The sequence below is a fragment of the Amborella trichopoda genome, chromosome 13 (assembly GCF_054954075.1).
Source record: "Amborella trichopoda isolate Santa Cruz 75 chromosome 13, AtrichopodaSantaCruz75HAP2 v2.0, whole genome shotgun sequence".
In the NCBI taxonomy this organism is placed as follows: domain Eukaryota; kingdom Viridiplantae; phylum Streptophyta; class Magnoliopsida; order Amborellales; family Amborellaceae; genus Amborella; species Amborella trichopoda.
In genome coordinates this window covers 38,257,262-38,278,432 of record NC_142348.1, presented here as the reverse complement: position 1 = coordinate 38,278,432, position 21,171 = coordinate 38,257,262, and the positions used below count along the sequence as shown (strand labels likewise).

General features: G+C 36.0%; 1 protein-coding gene across 31 annotated transcripts in view; it reads right to left on the bottom strand.

Moving 5' to 3' along the window:
- Positions 1-254: 254 nt before the first annotated feature.
- LOC18446390 (uncharacterized) overlaps positions 255-21,171 on the bottom strand; it is a 118,966-nt gene continuing 98,049 nt past the window's right edge. For 17 of the 31 annotated variants that reach the window (XR_016047109.1, XR_016047112.1, XM_088855223.1 and 14 more), the window contains 8 exons: positions 11,624-11,761; positions 11,460-11,548; positions 3,377-3,458; positions 3,152-3,235; positions 2,609-2,683; positions 2,403-2,530; positions 2,185-2,306; positions 255-552 (listed from right to left, as the gene is read on the bottom strand). Coding sequence is in view for 26 of the 31 variants with exons in the window: in XM_088855223.1 (XP_088711349.1) it covers positions 2,186-2,306; positions 2,403-2,530; positions 2,609-2,683; positions 3,152-3,235; positions 3,377-3,458; positions 11,460-11,548; positions 11,624-11,761 (717 nt within the window). In the remaining 5 variants the exon portion in view is untranslated. Of the gene's footprint in view, positions 553-2,184; positions 2,307-2,402; positions 2,531-2,608; positions 2,684-3,151; positions 3,236-3,376; positions 3,459-8,336; positions 8,531-11,459; positions 11,762-21,171 lie in introns of those variants that run through there. The other 14 variants (XM_088855208.1, XM_088855209.1, XM_088855216.1 and 11 more) reach the window with 5 other exon arrangements.

Here is a 21,171-nt window from a genome sequence, read left to right as displayed (position 1 = left end):
TCGAGCTTTGTCTTGATTGGTTAGTAAAATCACAATTACAACACTTACGTCCTAAGTTTGAATCCTACCCCGGATATACTAAGAAGCCCAATGGTGGTAAGAAGGAGAAATTATGAAAACTTTAATCAATAATAGTAGTACAGTGGTGACTTTGAACAGAGTTAAGTGTCTTCTTGCCAAGCCCTAAAAACAGAAAAAACAAAGAGCATCTTTCAATGAAAAACAAAAGAAAAACGAGGGGGCATCAAGAAAAATACACCAAAGCAACCGAGGTGCTTTCCTTTATTTTTTATGTTTTCTGACATTTAACACCTATAGTAGTAGAATGTACAACTAAAGGAAGGCCAGAAACAAACTATGTACACAAAACTGGCATCCTAACCTAAAGTTAAAAAGGAACAAGGTTTATCAATTCGTTGTCCGGCAAAAAACATTACCGTATATACACGAATAAATAAAGCACCCGACAGAACTAATGCTTATTGTCAACCGTAGACACCATAATAAAGAGCTTCTCATGCCAGCTGAAACTTCTTGAGCTTCCACTGTCACCTGCATATTAATGTAAATGCAAAGGGTATCTATAAATATGGAAATAATATACATATATATTAATAAAGACACGATACATCTCGGCTGCGTGCCCGATAAAAAAGCACAATGTCAATTTTACGTACGTCTTTACATAGTTTTTCATACGTTAGCTTTTAATGAGAATGCCATACTTTGACTTCAGTGGCTTCACATGCAGTGTAAACCATGATTTAATGCGTGGGTAGTTATAAACCAAGATATGGGTGACGGATATGCTTTACCAAGAACATCACTTTTCAGAAGACAGAATGGACTATGTAGAGTTATGATTAATCCCAGAAGGTATGGTCAAGCAGTAGAACTAAAATGAGATGTGAAAGAAAAGGATATCCAGCCTATGCGGTTGCACTAATATAAGATATAACATGAATAGAATTGTTTTCCTTGTTTGCTGCATGGACTTATCATCTTGCAGCAGCTATCAATACTATGGTTAGATCTTGTGATTCACTTGGCTTCGGAGAAGTTTGGGTGCATAGATCAAGTTCATTTCTTTTTGAGCTTCTTTTAGAGGAATACATGTGGTCACTGAACTATGCAAAAATAACCTAATATATATATATATATATATATATATATATATATATATATATGGGCAATGATCCAATGCAATAGTTGTATTATAGTACAATGCAACCACACACCTAGAAAACCATGTTTGTGGTATTTATATGAACCAAAATTTTGCACACAAACTCTCTTCCTCACAATAATCAATTCCAAAAAAAACGTTCAACTTGAACCCTAGAAATTGTCAAAATGAGTCCCCTCCAACAATGAATCTAGACCATTCATTTGGTGAAAATCAAGATTTTAACCTTTACAAACTCAAAATTATGTTTTCTTTTTTAACATTGTTCATCTAATGATCTAATGATAATAAAGCCATCTAAAAAGTTTGGAAAAGAAAAAAACCTTTTAAGGCCTAGATCTAAGCATCTTATCAAAATGGGCGCCCTATGTTAATTGGGTTAAACAAATATTTATTAAGGTTGCATTTTCAAATTTTATATATATATATCCAGTCAAAATCAATTTGTTATTCAATCTGAAATTGGTGTAACTGCCTGGGTGCCCTTCTATACTTGCTTTTCAATGAATAAGAAATTCTTGATACCCAAGGAGTTTCCGTAAAATCTCCACTTGTATGTCAATGAACATTCGACCCTTTCCTGAAGTGGGAGTTCAAAATTAGTATACCTCAACCATATGAATGCAATGAGTGAAAGTAATCAATGAGGCCACAGACCTTACAACAGGGTAAAACCACCCCAAGCCATTATGTGTCATAGCAGATGATCTAGGTGTATCATTGACTGCATCCAAAGTCCGTGAAAATTTTCCCGGGACTTTGTGAAGAGAAATTACATACCCCAGCCCATCCAATTTTACATCTGCCAGTGTGGGATGCTTTATTCCTTTTTGTATGAAAGATAAATGGTCTTATGTATATCGTCCCATGCAATAAACATACATAATGCTCAATTCGAATAATAACCAATGTGTATAATATTCATTGTGTGTCATGAAACATAAGTTTCGCTAGAAGTGTCAATTTCATAGATTAAGCAAATAAGTTATCCCAATTACCTCATTGCAAACCAAACCCAGTTGAATTTGATATGGCAAGTTTTAGCCGGTTTTCTAGCTTCGATTTCGAGCAGTACTCGGGAAGCATTAGAACATTGAAACAGGTCTGCGCAGTTGGCAACCTGATCAAGAGAAAAAAAAAGTGAATTGAGCAATAAAAGGAGAAGAAAATATCTGTTACTGAAATTAACTAAATGTGGCTTTAGACAAAGCATTACCTATCAGTATCACCACCGTGTTTGATAATGACAATCTGTAAACTACCAAGACCACCAACAGGTGCTCTATCATTTCCAGTAGTGAAGAAAAGTAATGCTTTCTTTTCCTCGAGACTCATTTCCCTCACCTTTTTAAGCATAACTTAAGCAAAATCAGTACTACAGACAAGACTCAGAATGCAGAATTAAGTTATGACCATGCTTACCAGCTCCCAAAACCACACAATGAGTTCACTTTCCTTTGTGTAGCCACCATCATAAACAGTAACTCTTTCCAATGCCTGCAAAGAAGAAGTATCAAATGATAACATAAAGATAATTATCTAGAGTATTTCTTTCTTGCATACATGGGTGTCCATGCTTGTCTTTGGCATCTAAAAAAAGACAAAAAGAACCAGAATGTAACAAACTTGCAAAAAGAACAAGTTTCTTTCGTTTCGCAATGACACTACTATATCAATTCTTTATCAAACCATGATAAATTTGATAGATCCCGAAGTCCTTGATGAACTAATTGATTACAAGCATATAATGTCTGGCCCCTAGATTGATATAGCTAAACTAATATAAGCAATGAATTAAATCTAACTATAAAAATGCAAAGAAATGGGCCTAACGAAAATAAAGCTATAGTTTTAGGAACTTGATATTTTGGCTTAACTCGTTCGGAAAAGCATACAGAATAGAAATTTAGCTGAGCATACAAGTTTATGGTAATGCGATGGAAAGATCAGGCATTTGTATCTTACATCAAAATCATAATGAGGTAAGCCAGAAATTAACAACTCTAGCTCATCATAATGGAAAAGTTGTAGAGCTTGGCCTCCACAAACCTGGAAGTAAACAACAAATTAGAACTAAACAACATATTAGGACCAAATGGATAACTGTAACTCACTGAGGCAATTAGAATAATATAAAGGCAATTCATGAAGTTCTAATGAAGCATCAGTTAATACAAGATAAGAAGAAACCTGTTGGAATCCCTTCGAAAATGCCGAGAACTGTTTATCAATAGAATCTACCAACAAGTACTTCACATAAAGGTCAACATACCTGCACATTAATTTCATGGAAACAGTTTTGTTTCAACACTGTAGATCATTTCACAATCTCAGAACAGCAGAAGCAGAGAAAACATGGAATCCAAAGTTTTGCCCTCTAATTCTTCTGGTTGTATTAAGAAATAAATTAGCATGTCTGGAATTCATGATTCAATTGTTGAAGGAGGGAAAATATAATTTGAGATTAAATTAAGTCTAGACAAAGTGGGAAAAGTTGGCAACCAAAGCAGCACATTGCTCTCAACAGAAAACCAAGATAATTTTAAGATTGAACTTCAAAGTTTAGACCAGTTTCACTTGAGTAGAAAAAACTCCATTTGGTAATTTACATGTGAATGCTCAAATATCGCTTGGTATTTGATGGTACAACACGAAGAAACTTGAGTCTTCACAACTGCATGTCAGATCAATTCTTTAATGCATTTAGTGGACTGGGCTCACCATTAAGGTAACAAAATTGTAATAAGGGACTTCTCCTTCATGTGTCAGGTATCTGCAGAGCTCATAGATCACACCCATTGTGAGCTCCAGCATGTAAAGAGGGATGCTACAAACATTAGCAGATACCCATTCCAGAACAGCATGAAACTTGTGTCAAGTTTGAATCCCTTCTTCAGCCCTCGGTGTTGTGTACATCAAGGGTCTCACCCATAATCACAAACTAAAAAGGAAAAAACAGCTACATATTTGTCACTCAGATTTTTTTAAGGGCATCGACAGTTTCAGCATTTTTATGACTGTAAATTTTCAAATCATTTTTTATTCACCTCGTGATCAATTTCAAAACAAAAAAAAAAGAAAAAAGATTTTGAGCCCTTAAAACTCATAACATTTATCATCCATCAAATGGACTGTCCAGAGTGAATCTTGAGTGGGAATCCATTGGTGAACTTTTCGAGTTCCAAATCTTTTATTCTATTCGTTTGATCACAGAGATGAATAAATATGATTTGAGAGTCGAACAAATACTTCCTAACACAAGTGAGTTGGCCACAGGATCACAGCATCTGATTCCTAAATTAAGTACTGTAGTGATTTAAATTATATCTTTATAAGGGAATATTACTCCTGTTCTGTGGCACACGCTTTTGCAGATAACCTGCAAATTTTACAAGATACATTTTCTCAATTCTAACAAACACATTCTCGAGGAACAAGAAAGAAGATTGTCTCTATACAGAAACATTTTCTCCATAATAAAACCCCTGGTTGCTCGGATATGGGTTCCAATACGGATATGGTAAGGAGAAAACAGATACAACTCGACATTTCTTGGAATCGATGACATGGATATGGATGGGAGTATCCTATCAAATGCAACTACATATATATGTATGTATGCTTTGTATGTGTGTGTGTGTGTGAGTGAGTGTGCATGTGTATAGGAAAATATAAACATTCATGAGCGAGTTTTTACAGTATTTTACTCATGGCTCATCACCATCTAAAGTCTATCATATGGTCACGGTTGTCTAGTGGTGATTGAATTCTAATAACTTTTCTTGAAATTTGGAGCGAATATAAATCTAACTAACTCGCTCCCAAATAAAATATTGGGATGTGGTGGCCAGGCGCCACTCATCACTTTGTTTCAGAACAAAGGTCAAGAAGCTGGGCTTAAGGCTTGAACGGGACACGAGCCGCTTTATTGGAACTAATAAGGGGTTCAACAACTACATCCTTGGCTATAAACACAACTACATCCTTGGTTCATCAAAATATAATTCTCAAACAATAAAATGACACAAATACCCCTGAAATATTCATAGGGATATTTACTCCTTTTCATTATTTGGATAATTTTTTTTATATTTTATTTAGGTGACTCACTAAGGTGCACACACCCACAAAATTTAAATTTTATCTAATTTGTAGGAAAATATTAAAATTCAGACACTATTAAACAATGGTGACCATCTGATGGACTTTGGATAGTGATGAGCTACGAACGAAATACTGCAAAAATTTACACATGAGCGTTTTTAAGTGATCTCTCTCTTTGTGCTTGCGTGCGTGCTGTGCATGCGTGTTGTGCGTGTGTGTGTGTGTGTGTGCGCGTGCACGTGCACGTGTGTGTGTGTGTCCATTGACACAATACGACATTGTCATGACAAGCATTCAGAATAATCAAGATATAACATATATATACAAAAATTTCTTGCAAGAAAACTTATCCAACTCCTTCATAGTTCAGGTTATTGTGAATTTCCAAAACATAGTTATTGCAGACATCTAAAGGATTTTTTCTTGTGACAAAAAAATGTTAAATTTACACTTGATAGACCTATCATAAGCACTGAAAGGTGGACTACATGATACAGTTAGTTTTTTATTTTATTTCTTTTGTTCATACAGGCTAGAACAACTTACAGATGTCAAAATATTACAACTTTATTTATAAAATAAACCCTAATACAACCTAGGATCATCTCTTGCATGCCATTACAATTCTTTACAATCATATAAAATACAATGCATGAAGAATCAAGAAACCTGAAGCCATTAGAATTACCGAATATCTTACCTTAGGTTCCACTCTAACCTTGTCTCATAACTCGGGAAGCCTAGATAAAACCTCTTGAGAGCATGCCATGGGATAAAAGAAGGCTCAAACACAAAACATACGCTCAAGCAATATCACCAAGGCTAGGGCGTGCGACCCTTTGTGGCCTGGGCGTGCCCCTTAGAGTTTCTCTAATCATAATTGTAATTAAAACCTTAAAACAAAAGAAAAGAAGAGAGACAGGGACAGAGGCATACTTGCCTAAGAGGGAGAAAGAGGGCAACTTTCACACACAAGTGTAGAGAATAGAACCCTATAAATAATATTATAGAGTAGAGGCTACTATTTTTCCATCATTATGAGACTTAATCTTGATTGTAGATCTTGGAGACCTTTGGGGTGAAGAGATCTTAGCCCTTCATTCTTTGGATTAGCCATTATGATCAAAGGAATGAGCTAAGACCATTATTCCTCAGTTTCCATAATTCTATTCTCGTCAAAATTTAATTAAAGAAAACACTACAATCTTTACTTATTTGATTTCAAGAAATCTCAATTATTATTTACCGAAAAAAAACCAAATCAATCTCAATTATTTCCCTTTTGAAATCAATCATCCCATTTTAAAACACCTTCCAAAATCATTACAAGATCTTCTAGAAGGCTTGCTCAACAAGTCAACACAAGAGGAAAGAGGAGGTGGGGCGTGCCACTGAGTGTGGGCCCCATGCCCCACCATGTGGCCCTCTTTCATGGTGGGCACAAAGCTCCAATGTGCCCCCACAACCTCAAATTATTTTAAATTAATAAAAAACGTTTTTAGAAATCAATAAATATTTTTTCTCTCTGAAATAAATAAAACCAGAACATTGATTTTAGCCTATCTAAAAATCCTTTTTCACTAAAATAAAATATCCAGAGAGATCTAAAAATTCATTTTAATTTAAAAATATAAATAAAATATAATCAAACCTATTAAAAAACATTTGATGGGAAATTGGATCCAAAGAGTCGAGAATAACAAAAATATATTGAGGAATCCATCTAATCTAGAAACCATATGAAACAACAATTCCCATGACCCATAACCCGTTGCAGGGATTCATGCTTGGACTATCAAAGTTTGCCAATAAATGAATGAGACACAATCCTAGTCCATGGATTACAGGTCCCTCCCTGAGGACAAGTCTAGGTCTTATTCTAGCACAATACCTCATGGGTCTTTCTAACACAAACCAGTGTTGCAGGGAGATATCTCTATGGCTCATGTATATGACACACCCTCTCCCAGAGGGCCGCTTCGCAGATGGTTATCTAGTGTACATATTGTGCGATGGTAATGATGAGAATTTGGCCGTTGTCATATCCGGCCAACCACCGCACATAGGGGTCACACCCAATCCCTTAGCCAACTACCTAGGGCACAACTCCAACCTCATAAGGGATGACCCCACAATGAGACCCTTATCGATTGTACACAAATGCTCAAGGCTACAGGTTTTGAATACCATCCTGAACAACCTAGCCAGTTGAAACTCAAGTGAGTCATGGCAGCAACGCCACACAGTCCATCCGGACCACACTCCCATTAGAGCTATCAAATCACTATATCAAGCTTTCAGTAAGTGCTCTCATAAGGCCTTTAAATGGCCACATAATCCCTATAATTAAATGCCAGTTATTTGAAATTCACCGATCCAGATTGGGTATCGCCAATCTGGATTAGGAATCCCCCAAGACCGTTCTGGTTCTTGAGTTGGATCGGCCATTTTATTACTATATGTTTATTATAAAGGAAAGTTTATTCTAAAATCTTAAATAGGTCTATCGATATGTGCCTTACGATTTCATATCTCACATCATAGGTTCAAACCCCACAAAGTGCATCTGTTTTACATAATATACATCTTCCTTTAAGCCATATAAAAGAAACGGGGGTTCAATGGACTCGAACCTCTGACCATATGTTAAATAAGGATCCTAAGCTGTAACCAATATGGCATCCTAATCAAGAAAATAAGGGCATACAACATCTAATGTGTGCACTATAGCAAATATGTTACGATGCAATATGGCACCCTTCGTCAAAACCCAAATATTACCATGTGATGTACCTTTCTGTCCAACAATGGAGCTTGCAGAAAAATAGAGGGAGCACTTCCATGACAACATTAGTGGATGGCTTACCAAGATGATGGGGATCGTGTTCCCAACAGAATAAATAATGTTACTTACATGTGTGTACAACTCAATAAACAAACCCTACGAGCTTCTATTATATTTTGATCTAAAAGATGAATAATTGAAAACTTTAATATCCAAATAACCCCCATTGAAAGGAATGGTTGTATGGAATTCAAGATAATAAAACCAACAAATTTTCTTCTTGTCTTTATTAATGAAACTAAATTTTACTTACAAGTGCCACAATACACAACGGTAAATAGAAAACAAAAACCTTAATATAACCTGAGATCATTCCTTTAACTAGCAAAACAAATACATACAAGCCCGTAATAAAATCCAGCCTTCCACGATCAATTGAAGTACAAAATATGTTCCTGAAAAATCACAAAAAAAATGGAAATATGAATGAAAAATAAAAAATAAACAGCTAGGAAGACTTACTTGATTATGCTTAGGGTTGCTCCGACAAGATTTGGTACATCTCACAACCGATTTCCTAACGATGGCATACTTTTATCCTATTGATCTTGCTGGAAATTCCGAGACAAGAAGCTTTCATAGGCTATACTTCTTAAATTTGGGTTTTAGAGAGCACGAAAACACAACAAGGGTTTGTAGGAACCTGTTAGGATCACATTAGGGCATATGCAGAGTGACTCTTTCTATGCTGACCCTTCAAACAATAAAACCCTAGATTAGGGTTTGGCATGCCACCCCCTCTTATTTTATTTTAGGGTAGCATGCCATTAAGATGGAGAGAGATGAATTTGATATGAGAGAAAAGAGATTTATTTGGGTTTGTGAAGGAGATAGAGAGATGGGAGAGACATAGGCTCAATTGTATAGAGAATGAGAGGGGGGTACACGTCCTTATATAGGTTACAAGTGCGGCCCCCCCAAGTATGCCTATCCAACGACACAGCTTGACTAATAGGCATTCATAAAATCTATGAAGTGAGAGAGAAACAAATTTCAGCCATCCAATCCTTAAATCAACCACCATGATTTAGAAAGACTATTAAGAACATTATCCCCTTAATATTTGACCCATATTCTATTCCAAATAGGATTAAACCAATCAAGAACCTTCTACAACTTCCTTTATCTCTTTCAAAATCACAAGAAGTCAAAGATTATCTAATTTTGGTACGAACTGACTCCCACAAAAATAGAAACATCATCTTTCCTTTAAAAAGATCATCTTTTTCCAACTTAAAACTATCTTTAATTTAAAACAAACTCTTCAAAATAAGGAGTGGGGCATGCCACCCCCTATGGCTGACAAGCGGCCACAAGGGCCCCAGCCATGCAAGGGTGGCACACATGTGGGGCTGGATCCAAGGGCCCCCCACATGGGCCTTTCCTTATAAACAACATATCGAAAAGGCACCTTTTAAAGGATTTTACAGCAGAAAATAAATTTTAAAAATCTGAAAACAAAAATTCTATAATTCACATAAACATTACTACTATTGAGAATAAAATATCTAGAAATGGATTGGTACTAGTGGGTAAAAAACAAGTGACTATAAGGGCATTCGACTCGAATAGTGACCATGATCTATAATTGTCTTCTCAAACTGACCCAATGAGACTCATGACCCATAGTTTCATGCAGTGGTTCATGATTGGCTCGTCAAAGCTATCTAATAAATAGTGAAACCACAGTCCTCGAACGTAGATTATAATTTCCCCCTTTAAGAGCAAGTCAAGCACATGTCACTACAGTGGAAGGGGGATTCTCTCTATGCACATGTACACGTGTTCCTCTATAGGGATGCTTCCCAGAAATATGGTTGTTATATTTATATGTTGTGCAGAAGTTTGTTTGAGGAATTAGCCCTCGCTCTCACACACTTACATCCGCACATAGGAGACCATACAATACTCCTAGCCTACAAGCTATCCCAAGGCATCTCTCTAACCTCAACAAGGGGTGACCTCAATATAAACCCTTTTCGGTAGTGCCACATACCGAGGGATAAGGGTTTAGGATATGACCAGGGCTATAGATCGCCTAACCTTTGGTCAATTAAAAGTTACGCACTCCCACTAAAGTGTATAATCCACTATAAATGTCTTTTACAGGTTCTCGCAACCTTTAAAGGCAACAAACCCCAACAGCCATTGCATGGATTTTTTAGATGCATGTTGTGTTAGGTGTATGTTATGGACAAGATTCTTTAGTGGACGACCTAAAAGCACCAAACCATCTGTGTCGCAACCTGTCGTATCACGTCATGAGGAAGTAAAGATACTCATCTCATGACTCATTGCAAGTTCATAGAAGCAGTGTGAGCTGCATATTCATTCTATTATATTTTGATGTCACGACACATGAGGAAGTAAAGATACTCATCTCAATAATTCATCACAAGTTCATAAAAGCAGAGTGAGCTGCATAACCCTTCATGCACAACAGCACATGTTGCCAGATGCTTGGGAAGGCACTTCTTAGTATATCAAGTTCTTGCTCAGAAATCACATTATATGACTATTTTTTGTGTTGGCAAGTTATTTGGGCACATAGAAGGATGATATCAACAAAATTTTACAGATACCAGGACCAATATTTTGGTTCTTATGAGGAAAATTCAGAAATAGTATTATGTTTGGGTCCTAAAACAGAAGCCATTTTGAGGAATAAAGAAAATCTGGACCGGTAAATGATTACCTTCGATGCTCTAGTAGATGCCATTGGGCCGTCTTGATTTTTCTACCTGAGTTCGTCATAGTGTACTAGAGCCTTTTGTATCAATTTCTATCTTCGAATTAGACTTCATCACACACACACACACATAATCTAGAGCAGAAAATTCCAGAGCAATTAAAAAGTATAAATAAAAAGGCAAAAAAGTTCTGCATCATCATCTAGTGCACATTATTTGACCAAAAGATTACAGACATAAGAATACTTCAAAGAAATAATATTATTTTGAACAAAAGATTACAGACATAAGGATATTTCTAAGAAAAAATGCTTGGCAGGATGGGTTTGTAACGCAAACAAAGTAAGTTTCATGCATGAGGAAAAACGCACCAAGTCAGCAGTAAGGTACCAAGTACAATCAAACTCGAGAAGTTGAGATTGCAACACAAAGTTCTCAAGCAACTGAGATGGCTCGATTTTTTTACAAGTTCAATGATGAAGAACTTTGACAACATACACCCTATTGTTCTTCTACTGAAGTACACAGTATATATATATATATATATATATATATATATATATATATATATATATATAAGTGTCTAAGAACAGAACGATGAAGCAGGATTTAACATTATAAAATGTGCAGATACCTTTGTCTATTTTGATTTGTTACTGGTGTATCACATCCATTAGGTATAAGATCATGCGTATGTAGCTCCCCAAAGTAGTCGTAAGTAATCTGAAAAAGAAGGCTATTGTTGTTATGATTCTGAAAACATAACCAATCCCATGAAAAAGTAATTCTCCGAAGTACCTGGAAAAACAAATAAAAGGTCTCAGCTACATCAGAAGAGAACTCCAAAAGAAGTTGCAGACCCTTTGCAATGTCAGGACGAAAATCTTTCAGGTCATCCAAGCTAGGTCTTAAACCCATCATTTTTTTATATGCGACCTGATGGTGAGCAACCTTATAATTAGAACTGCATAGATACAATAATATCCCTACTTTTCATGCGAGGAGAACTAGAATCAATTTGCTCTAGAAGAATCTGCAGAGTCTCTCACTCAATTCAAGAATTCAACATAAATAACATGAATTTTATGTGTAATCTACATGGCAAAAATGCATTACAAGAAACAGTGAATACTTCTTTCTTTTGGAATTTAGCGATACAACATGTGTCGATCTAGGTTTTTGGAATGCTATAATTCGAGATCATTTTTTTTCTCTTGCTAGAACAATCTTATTCCTTTGTGACAAGGGAAGGTAATACAAATCATATGCTTGATCATGAAAGAAATATATTCTCATCAACATAGTACATAAATTGTCTCTAGAACTTGGAAGCCTCATTAAGATATTAGCTATAAAATTAAATTCCTGAGTCCTCAAAAAATTGATATCAAGAGTTTGAAATCTTGCTCATATAGTCAATAGATTTTGCAATATTTCATATGCAGCCTTTAGCATGAATTATAGGCATCCTCACAGCAGAAGAACAATTACCCAAGGACTGATTTCTCAAGCACGTCTTAGTGATAAAAACAGTCTTCGAGAAACTGCTATACAAAATGAACTCATGAACTGATGGCAATCTTGCTTTTGAGAAGATTAGTTACTTGTGTTTGGTTGGTGGGCTCTTATAAGTGACAGTTACAATGCCCAAAAATGGCACAAGAAGTCTATGTGATAAGCCAATTTGCAAAGTCTGCAATGACATCTCATTGTGTCACAACTAAGTACATCAACAGGCTGGGGTTGTGATATCCTTGAGTTCCATCTCCCATAGTATGAGTTTTCCGACTTTGATCTGACTAGCTAAAGGCAGAATTCATCTAGATATGTTAATTTTTTATTTGGGAAGTGCAAGAGTCTTTTGCAGTTTGTGCTCCCAATTATCAGAGACCTGCTGAGCCAAAACTTGATAACTAAAGATTAGACAGTTGGCTACACCCAAAAATTGAAGTCTTGTAGGGATTGTTAATCCCCAACTTCTATGGAACAGAACATTGATAATGGTCGTCAGTGGTTTCCACTTCTCTCATCACCATTCCATTCTGCATCACATTTGGGAGCGTAGGAAGCTTCAGATGCTTTGCCATTTGTACTGCAAATTTAGAAGGTACAGATAATGGACTTGAAAATGGTACAGTGATCACAGTGAGGAGAAGAGGACCAGATCAAAAAGTTAAGCTTCCCTCACCACCAATTAATTATTCTATCAATATGTGGGAACCTAGGAAGCTTGCAATGCTTTTGGTTTTCCATTTGTCATCAAAATTTAGAAGATAGAAATATGGTCCTGAAGAAAATTCAGACAACCTTTTTTCGTGAAAGGGACGACCAAATCAAAACACAAAGCATCCCTATATAGAAGACAGCAGGAGCATCGCACAGTACAGAAGAAAGAAGCATCTTTGTTCATCACAACAGGACACAATGTTCTGTTGGATAGAGAAAACAAATTTAAGTGATCTATATTACCTCCTAAATGCATTAAGTGGCTTTTGAAGGTCGCCAAAGGTAATCAAAGCCCTTGATTTGTTTTAAGAAGCCTCACCTGGACATTATTTTGTGTTTTGCTCTTTCCATTATTCATGAAAATCATCCCTCCCTCACTCCCCTTGATTTGTTTTAAAGAAGTCTCACCTGGACATTATTTTGTGTGTTGCTCTTTCAATTATTCTCTCCATTATTCTTGGGAACCCCTCTGTCCCTTCCTCCCGCTTTCCCATCAAAAATGACACAAAACAACAGATGAAGATCCCCATAATCAACAACAAAGCTTATCAGCAAAGTTATGAAGATTGTCTGCATGCTTGGAGTACACTAAGAAGCCTGTTTTCCCTTCAAAAATGAAACAAACCAGCTTATATGAAGATTCCCATCGTGGAGTCCCTACAAGCTGAGAGATGATGTTAGTATTTTTCCTTTTGTATTTCCTTTGACAACACTCTTCGGAATATTCAATTGCTGGAGTGAGTGGGGCTTCACTGATAGTGTACAAAAACCAAGTCCAAGGGACATAACATAAATTTTTTCTTCAATTCAATACAACAATGCTTCAAGTTCATCAATCTTACATCAACTTATACAATTCCAGCCATCAAACCTGGCTTCAAATGCACTTAAAAAGAAAATTACGACTCTAATTGGTCCCTTGACTAAGTGCAAGACACAAGACACACCAAGGGGATTGATTAAACGCATGAAAATACACTTTATCTAAAAAATACAGCAACATACAAAATCATTGCCAAATAAAACAGAACTTTGGAATTACATCATACACTTCAAATTGAATCTCCTCCACCAAATAAAAATATTACATATGCATGATTGATATGATCATGAGAAGCCATACATTGAGCTCATTTTTGCCTGATCTATGGCATGGGTCTTAGCTACGTACTTTGGGATGACTTCATGATAACATAACACATAGGCCAATTTCACAACATCAAATTGCGAAGCAATTAATGATCATATCTTCTACATGTTATGGCACAATACAACATATGAGAGCACTTAACAAATTGGATCCAAAAATGAGGAAAAAACGTGGGAAAAAAGAAGGCTCAAATCACTCTCAATTTTGGTAATAAGTAATGGAATAGTATAAGCACGGAGATTAGGGCATAATTCTCCTTTCAAAAGCTCACCAAAATAATCAATACGAGAGTGACCTAATTGGCTGATTTGGATCCAAAATTGCATAGAACTTCAGCCAACTAAATCTCAACAAAACACTATAAAAAATCTCTCCAAACATAGATCAATCAATTAGAAATCAAATCATCAACCTCAAGCAACAATCTAAACTCAAGATCTCATAAATCAAAATGAAAATAAATCATCATACCTTACTTTAAAGGTGGATTTACAACCATAAAAAACTTCAAGAAAAGGCTAGATAATGATCTCTTCAAAGAATCAAATATCCATAGAGCTAAGGTTTCATCAAAGCCTGAGATCAAGCTCTAATAGAGCTTTAATGGTCGTCGCATCTTTCTTGCTTTCTTTCTCTCACTAGGATGTTTCTCTAATGAAGAAGAAGAAGAAACAATAAATGGAGGGTGTGCTACTCTCTATGAGAAAGAGCTTTTTTTTTTTTTTTTGGTGAGTCTATGAGAAAGAGTTTCTCAAGGAGGTGATGAGAGAAAAGAGAGAGAGTAGCATGTCTCTCAATGGCCTGCCTCTTTTCATGAGGTGTTTCTCTCTCTAAGAAACTTTAAATGAAAGAGAGAGAAAGATAGGAATAGTGGGGGTGGCTCTCTTGTAAGAGAAAGAGAACTCTAAGTTATATTGTAAAATGAGAGATTGACAGGGTATAAATAGTGTTTAGTGTAGAGATGCTTTACATGAGCTAATCTTGGCCATTGAAATACATCATCCATGGTTACAAAGAGAGGCTAGATCCTAGCCTTACATCCTCCATCATGTCATATTGATGTGTAGATAGCATTAAAACACATTTATCCTCCATTTATTCCATAATTCATTATAAAAATGCTCATGCTCTTTTTAATTAATCAAAATAGAAATTAAAGCTAGGGCCATACCTTTTGAGGTAATTAGAAACATTTTTCAGCAAAATTCAGATTTAAAACTTTCCCTCCATTTTGAAACAGCATGTGTAGCTAGTCATATGGTACCATATGAGTGCACTTTTACAATTGTCCTTAGGGTTTCAATTGAAATATCAAATCCTATACCCCTTCTAAAAGGGCTCACACATGTGCACAAAACACAATCTCACACAAAAAACATGTGCATAAATTCAAATATTCAATTTCTTAAACTTCACCAAAAATAATATTAAACACCCCTTAATATAACAATTGTCAATATGATGCGGGGGTCCACTATAGGGGGGTGGGGGGACATCACCTCCATGTGCGGCTAATGTGGAGGGCCTCCATGGCCACATGGAGGTGTCCATTTGAGAGTACAGTGCGAGCCCCGGGGGGTCTGTGATCAAGAGTCATGATACATAAACAATTTTGAAAACACCATTTTCTTGCTCAGAAATCTCCAAAAACTTCCAAAAAATTCATTTATTCATTCTCCATTACAATAAATCATTTTGGTACCAGCTACAAATATTTTCAAGTGGAATTAGAATCCTATGGAACTAAATTAGGAATTGAAGCACTCCACTCGGCTTGACTTAAAATCCAAAATCACCTTCTCGATATGATTCAACAAACTCATGACCCACAACGCTAGTCAGGGCTCATGATATAGTTTATCAAAGTTAACCAATGAGTAGCTCTGAATGCCCAAGTCTTAATAGATTACACGTGCACCCCCAGATGACATGCACATGCAAGGTGCGGGGGTTCCCCTGTTTGTACACGTGGTAGATCCTCTGGAAGAACAACTTTGCATTTGTGACTATTAATGCACATGCTATGAGAAGGTTCTATAAGTTAGGGATTTAAGCTTATGTTCTCTCAAAGCCTTAATCTTCTCATGATCATCATCGTCAAAGCGTTTTTCGAACTAATTGGGGTCGGCTATATGAATCCTAGTCCACCATTCTGCTCTATTAAGGGTCATATTCTCAGTGAGGCCATAAGCCCCCATATCTTTTCGCACTGCTTCCAACCATGTCCTTTTGAACCTACCCATATAGGGCTAAATCACATAAAATACTCGAGCGCATATGATCATCGATCAGACACAATGCCTTGGCCAGTCACACAGTCATGAGGCCAAGTAACAATAATCAACCTTCACTAGAGATAACTCCCAACCCTCTTGGTTCCTCTCATATATACACACCGACCTCATGACTATGTTGAGGTTATGTGACTCTTGGTCCCAATGCGTCAAAATCTTAGAGTCACATCGCTCTTGTACACTCCCTCCGTGATTAAGGGCTAACATGTCGGTGTTACAAAGCCTTGAAAGGCCACAAATCCAACATTCACAAGCAATTTCAACCTTTTTTTTTTCCTAGTTATTTTTATTAAATTAAATGAACTTACAAATTAAAATATTTAATGTTATTTTTGAAGTTCATATTTTATATAATTAAGCATGGTTTTGTGTTCTTTTTTTATGTTTTTAATAAATTTCCCCTAATACTCCCAACTTCATTATAACTTCTCAAGTTGTTTTTGGCTTTAAAGGAAAAAGAGTAGTTCTCTCACGATCCCATCCTAAGTATCAAGCTTTTTTCTAGGTGTTTTATTTATTTTTTTGTATACTTCTATATTCCTTTTTATAGTAGTGCAACACACGGGCTTGGACTACTAGTACATAAACAAGTATTCTAAATTTGATCTCAGGCTTGCTCAAGTCTTCCTCTTGTTATGAATTATATACTACCAGATTAAATTGAGACATGATTAATGTTGGGGTTATGTGGCCATTTAAAGGCCTTATAAGAGTATGTACTAAAAACATTATAGTGAAATGTTGGATCCAGTGGGGGTATGGTCCACTTTGGACTATGAGGCATTACTAGTACCAAGACTCATCTCAGCTTTGTCTTGCAATGGCTCAAAGGTAAAATCTAAAACCCGTAATCTTGGGCATTGTGTGAGCACAACCAATAAGGGTTTCGACATGAGGTTGTCCCTTGATGAGATTGGAGGTGTGCCGAGGACAATTTAGCTAGGGGACTCGATGAGACCCTGTATGTGATGGATGACTGGAGAGGACAAGGGCCTAAATCCTTATCATTACCATCACACAACATGTACACTAGATAACCATCAAGGAAGTGGCCCTTTGAATAAGGGTGTGTGACGTATACATGTGTGGAAGAGATAACTCCCTGCAAAACTGAAATGTGTTAGAAGGACCTATGAAGTATAGTCCTAGCATGGGGCTTCGACTTGTTCTCAAGGAGGGACATGTAATCCATAGACTAGGATCGTGTCTCCTTGATTTATTGGCTGACTTTGATAGTCCAATCATGAACCCGTGAAGCGCTACGGGTCATGGGAACTATTGGGCAAGTTTGAAAAGGGGCAGTGAGATACGGTATCTAAAAAAGATAGCGTCCTCAATATATTTGTTGTAATCCTAACTCTATGGATCCAATTTCCATCAAATCCTTTTAGATATATTTAAATTTGTTTTAATTATCTTTCATATAATTAAAATGAAATTTTTGACCTCTCAGGGTATTTTATTTTAGTGAAAATAAATTTTAAATAAGAAAACTCAATTTTCTGGATTTATTTTAATCAGAGAGGCAAAAACTATTTTGTGGATTTATAAAATTTATTTTAATATCTGAAAATTGTATTTAAAGTATTGGGAGACAATTGGGGTTCACTGGGCCTACCAATCATTGGGACGTGGGGTCCACAAGGCCACATATAGGATGGAGCACCCCACCTAGTTTTTCTTCTTTCCTAAAATGTTAGGCTTGTGTAATAAGCCATCTTTTGATTTGAATTTTTTAGGAAAGTATGGTGTAGAGATTTTAATTGATTTCAAAAAGGGAAGTGTAAGAAATTAATTGAAATTGATTTAGTATTTCCTGTACATAATATTTGATGGGAATAGAATTATAAAAACTGAGAGATAAAGGTTCCACCTCATTCCTTTAATCATGATGGCTGATTTAAGGAATGAATGGATGAGATCTTTGTTGGCTATGTGGCCTTTCAAGGCCTTAATGCCAATAGTCTTACACTCAGTGGGAGTTACAGAGAGATTGAATTTGGATGCTTAGCGCACTGGGGCCCAGATTCATATACCCCGAGTATTTGAGGCATAGAGAGTACCCATTTTGAGAGTGTGAACTCTCGGGGAGGTGTGAGGGTTACCTCCCAATCAGGACTATATTGATTAGAATGCCTCATAGTTAATGTGATAAGGTAGGCTTGGAGAATCCAATCGAAAATAATAGAACCCGAGTATTTAAGAGAGTATTCATCCTGTATGGAATGGTCGGCTCATGGGACATGAGCCCGTATCCTGACACGAGACCGTTCCATGGCATGTGCACCCGCAATCGTATAGGGAAGCCACTCTTCTATAGTATTATCCGACTTAGAAGAGCTATTGCGTATGTGCTTTGAGAGGACCCCTGTATTTGAGTAGGAACATGTCCCACAGGAGTGCACCAGTAATCCATTGAACCCCCGGTGACAGGAAGCTCTGGCTTAGCGACTTTGATGTGACCAATTATGTGTCTCTGCCAATAATTGTGAAGCATAGGTCCATTGGGTTGGCTTGAGACACTAGTGGAACGTCATTCCAGTTAACCCAATGGAAGACTCTGACTATTATTATAAGTCTAGAGATCTCATTTACCTTTGGCCCAAATTTATCTAAAATTGATGAGAAAATATTTTATATTGATGAGAAATTGTGTAATAATGTTGATAAATCATTTAGAGAATTTTTTGGATTTTTGAAGAATTTTTCAGATTTTTTTAAACAATAAAAATATGATTTTCAAATTTGTTTGACATAAATACCAAACAAGGACATTCTATGGGTATGCCACATGGATCCCAAGTGGCCATAGGGATGCCATGTGGCACCCCCACCTCCCTACTCGTAGATGACATCATGCTGATGTCATATCCATGTGGGGACCTATTTGTCATTAATTCTTTTGTTGGTATTATGTTATAACATGTTATCTTGTTATTTAAAGTGTTATATATTGTTATAACTTAAGTTTGATATAAGTCGCATGTTTTGTTTTGCTCATATGTGCCATTTTTTGGTATTTGTGAAGTCATGGGATTTTGAGAATTAATTTAATTCATATTATTATCCACATATGATTTTGTAGCATGTAGGTATATCTTATGTGGCACCACCTTATGGGCTTGACCCATGTGAAACTTTAGTGTTACTAAAATCTTATTGGTGGTGTCATAAGATATTTTATTCACATGTGAGGATGTCCCATATTACTTTTATATTCATGTCCTTGTCTTTTATTGAATCTCACAAATTATTCAAAAACCATGGGCATAAGTGTAAACATGAATTTGGAGTTAATGGGAAATACAACATGGAGCTAAGGGCTTCAAGGTAAAATGACTATAAACCTAGGTTTTAAGGAGTGAAGGGTGTCAAAAGCTCATCCATTGATCTTGCTAATAAGATATGGATGAGTGGCTTAGATAAAAGCCTCTCATGTGCCATTGATCTAAGGCATCAAGGATCAAGATCAAATCCATTTTTATGATCTAACTATAAAAGTAGCTTATGGGATCAATTATAACCCTAACTTGAGTATTCACTTCAAAGAGAGAGAGAGAGAGCCCTTGAGAAAAATGTGGTCACCCATGAGACCATCTTCCTTGAGCTTTCATTTGAAACCCTTCTATGGAGTAGTCCCTCATTTATGTGATCAAGCCCATACTATTGCTTCATTAAGGTATTGACTTTTCTTCTCATATTTTTAATTCCTACCTCATTTTCATTATCAAAGCTTGCTGTAATTCTTAGTTTACAATATAGCTTTCTTCTTTTTTCGTCATGAAAACTTGATATTTGAAGAGTCTCAAAGCAATAGTGTAGTCCATACACATAGTATGTGTAGACTAGCTTGCTTACTCTATGATCTTGAGTAATTTCAACTTGGTTTTCTTGATCTTATTTTTCTAAAATTTTTACAGAGAATATACAACTGATAACAGGTTTATTTCATCATATTTGAGCATAAGAAATAGTCCCTTGAGTTCCCTTTATAATGTTGAAAAGTTCATGTGCTCCCTTATGGACCACATGGTGTAGTTTTACCATAACTTCTTTATTTTGTGTAGTATCTCTCTCAAACTTTGAAGGCCCATTTTGATACATGTCTCTCATGATTTGATCCCCATTAAGTGAAATAAATGTGATCATTTGCTTTCCATTGGATTGATCTCCGTAAGTTATTATTATCACCCGTGCCTTAGACAATGGGACAAAATTAAGTCATCAAAAGGCCCTTTTGTGGCCAGGGCACAAGGAGTTCGAACAATGGTTTCCCCATGTATGTTTGCATGTTAATTCGATGTCGTTACAGTTATTAAATGGATTCATGATTGGTTAAATTGAGTATGTTGTGTGAATATTGAGATTGTTTTTTAATCGTGCGGTATGAGCTTTAATGCTATGCATTATTGTTTATGCGAATTGAAATCTTATTGAATTATTATGATAAAGTGTATGATGTGTATGAGATATTATGATATATGATGAGGATGAAGAATGAAGATGAAATTATCATATAATTTTGATACAATGAGGAATTGCGAGTGCAAGTCATGCAATGTTGTAGAGATGTAAAATGTGAATATTTGAATATTGTATTCAGTTTAATTGTATTTTCGAGTAGGAGAATTGTAAGGGACCTATTAGGGTTGAATTTTATTATTCAAATATGTATA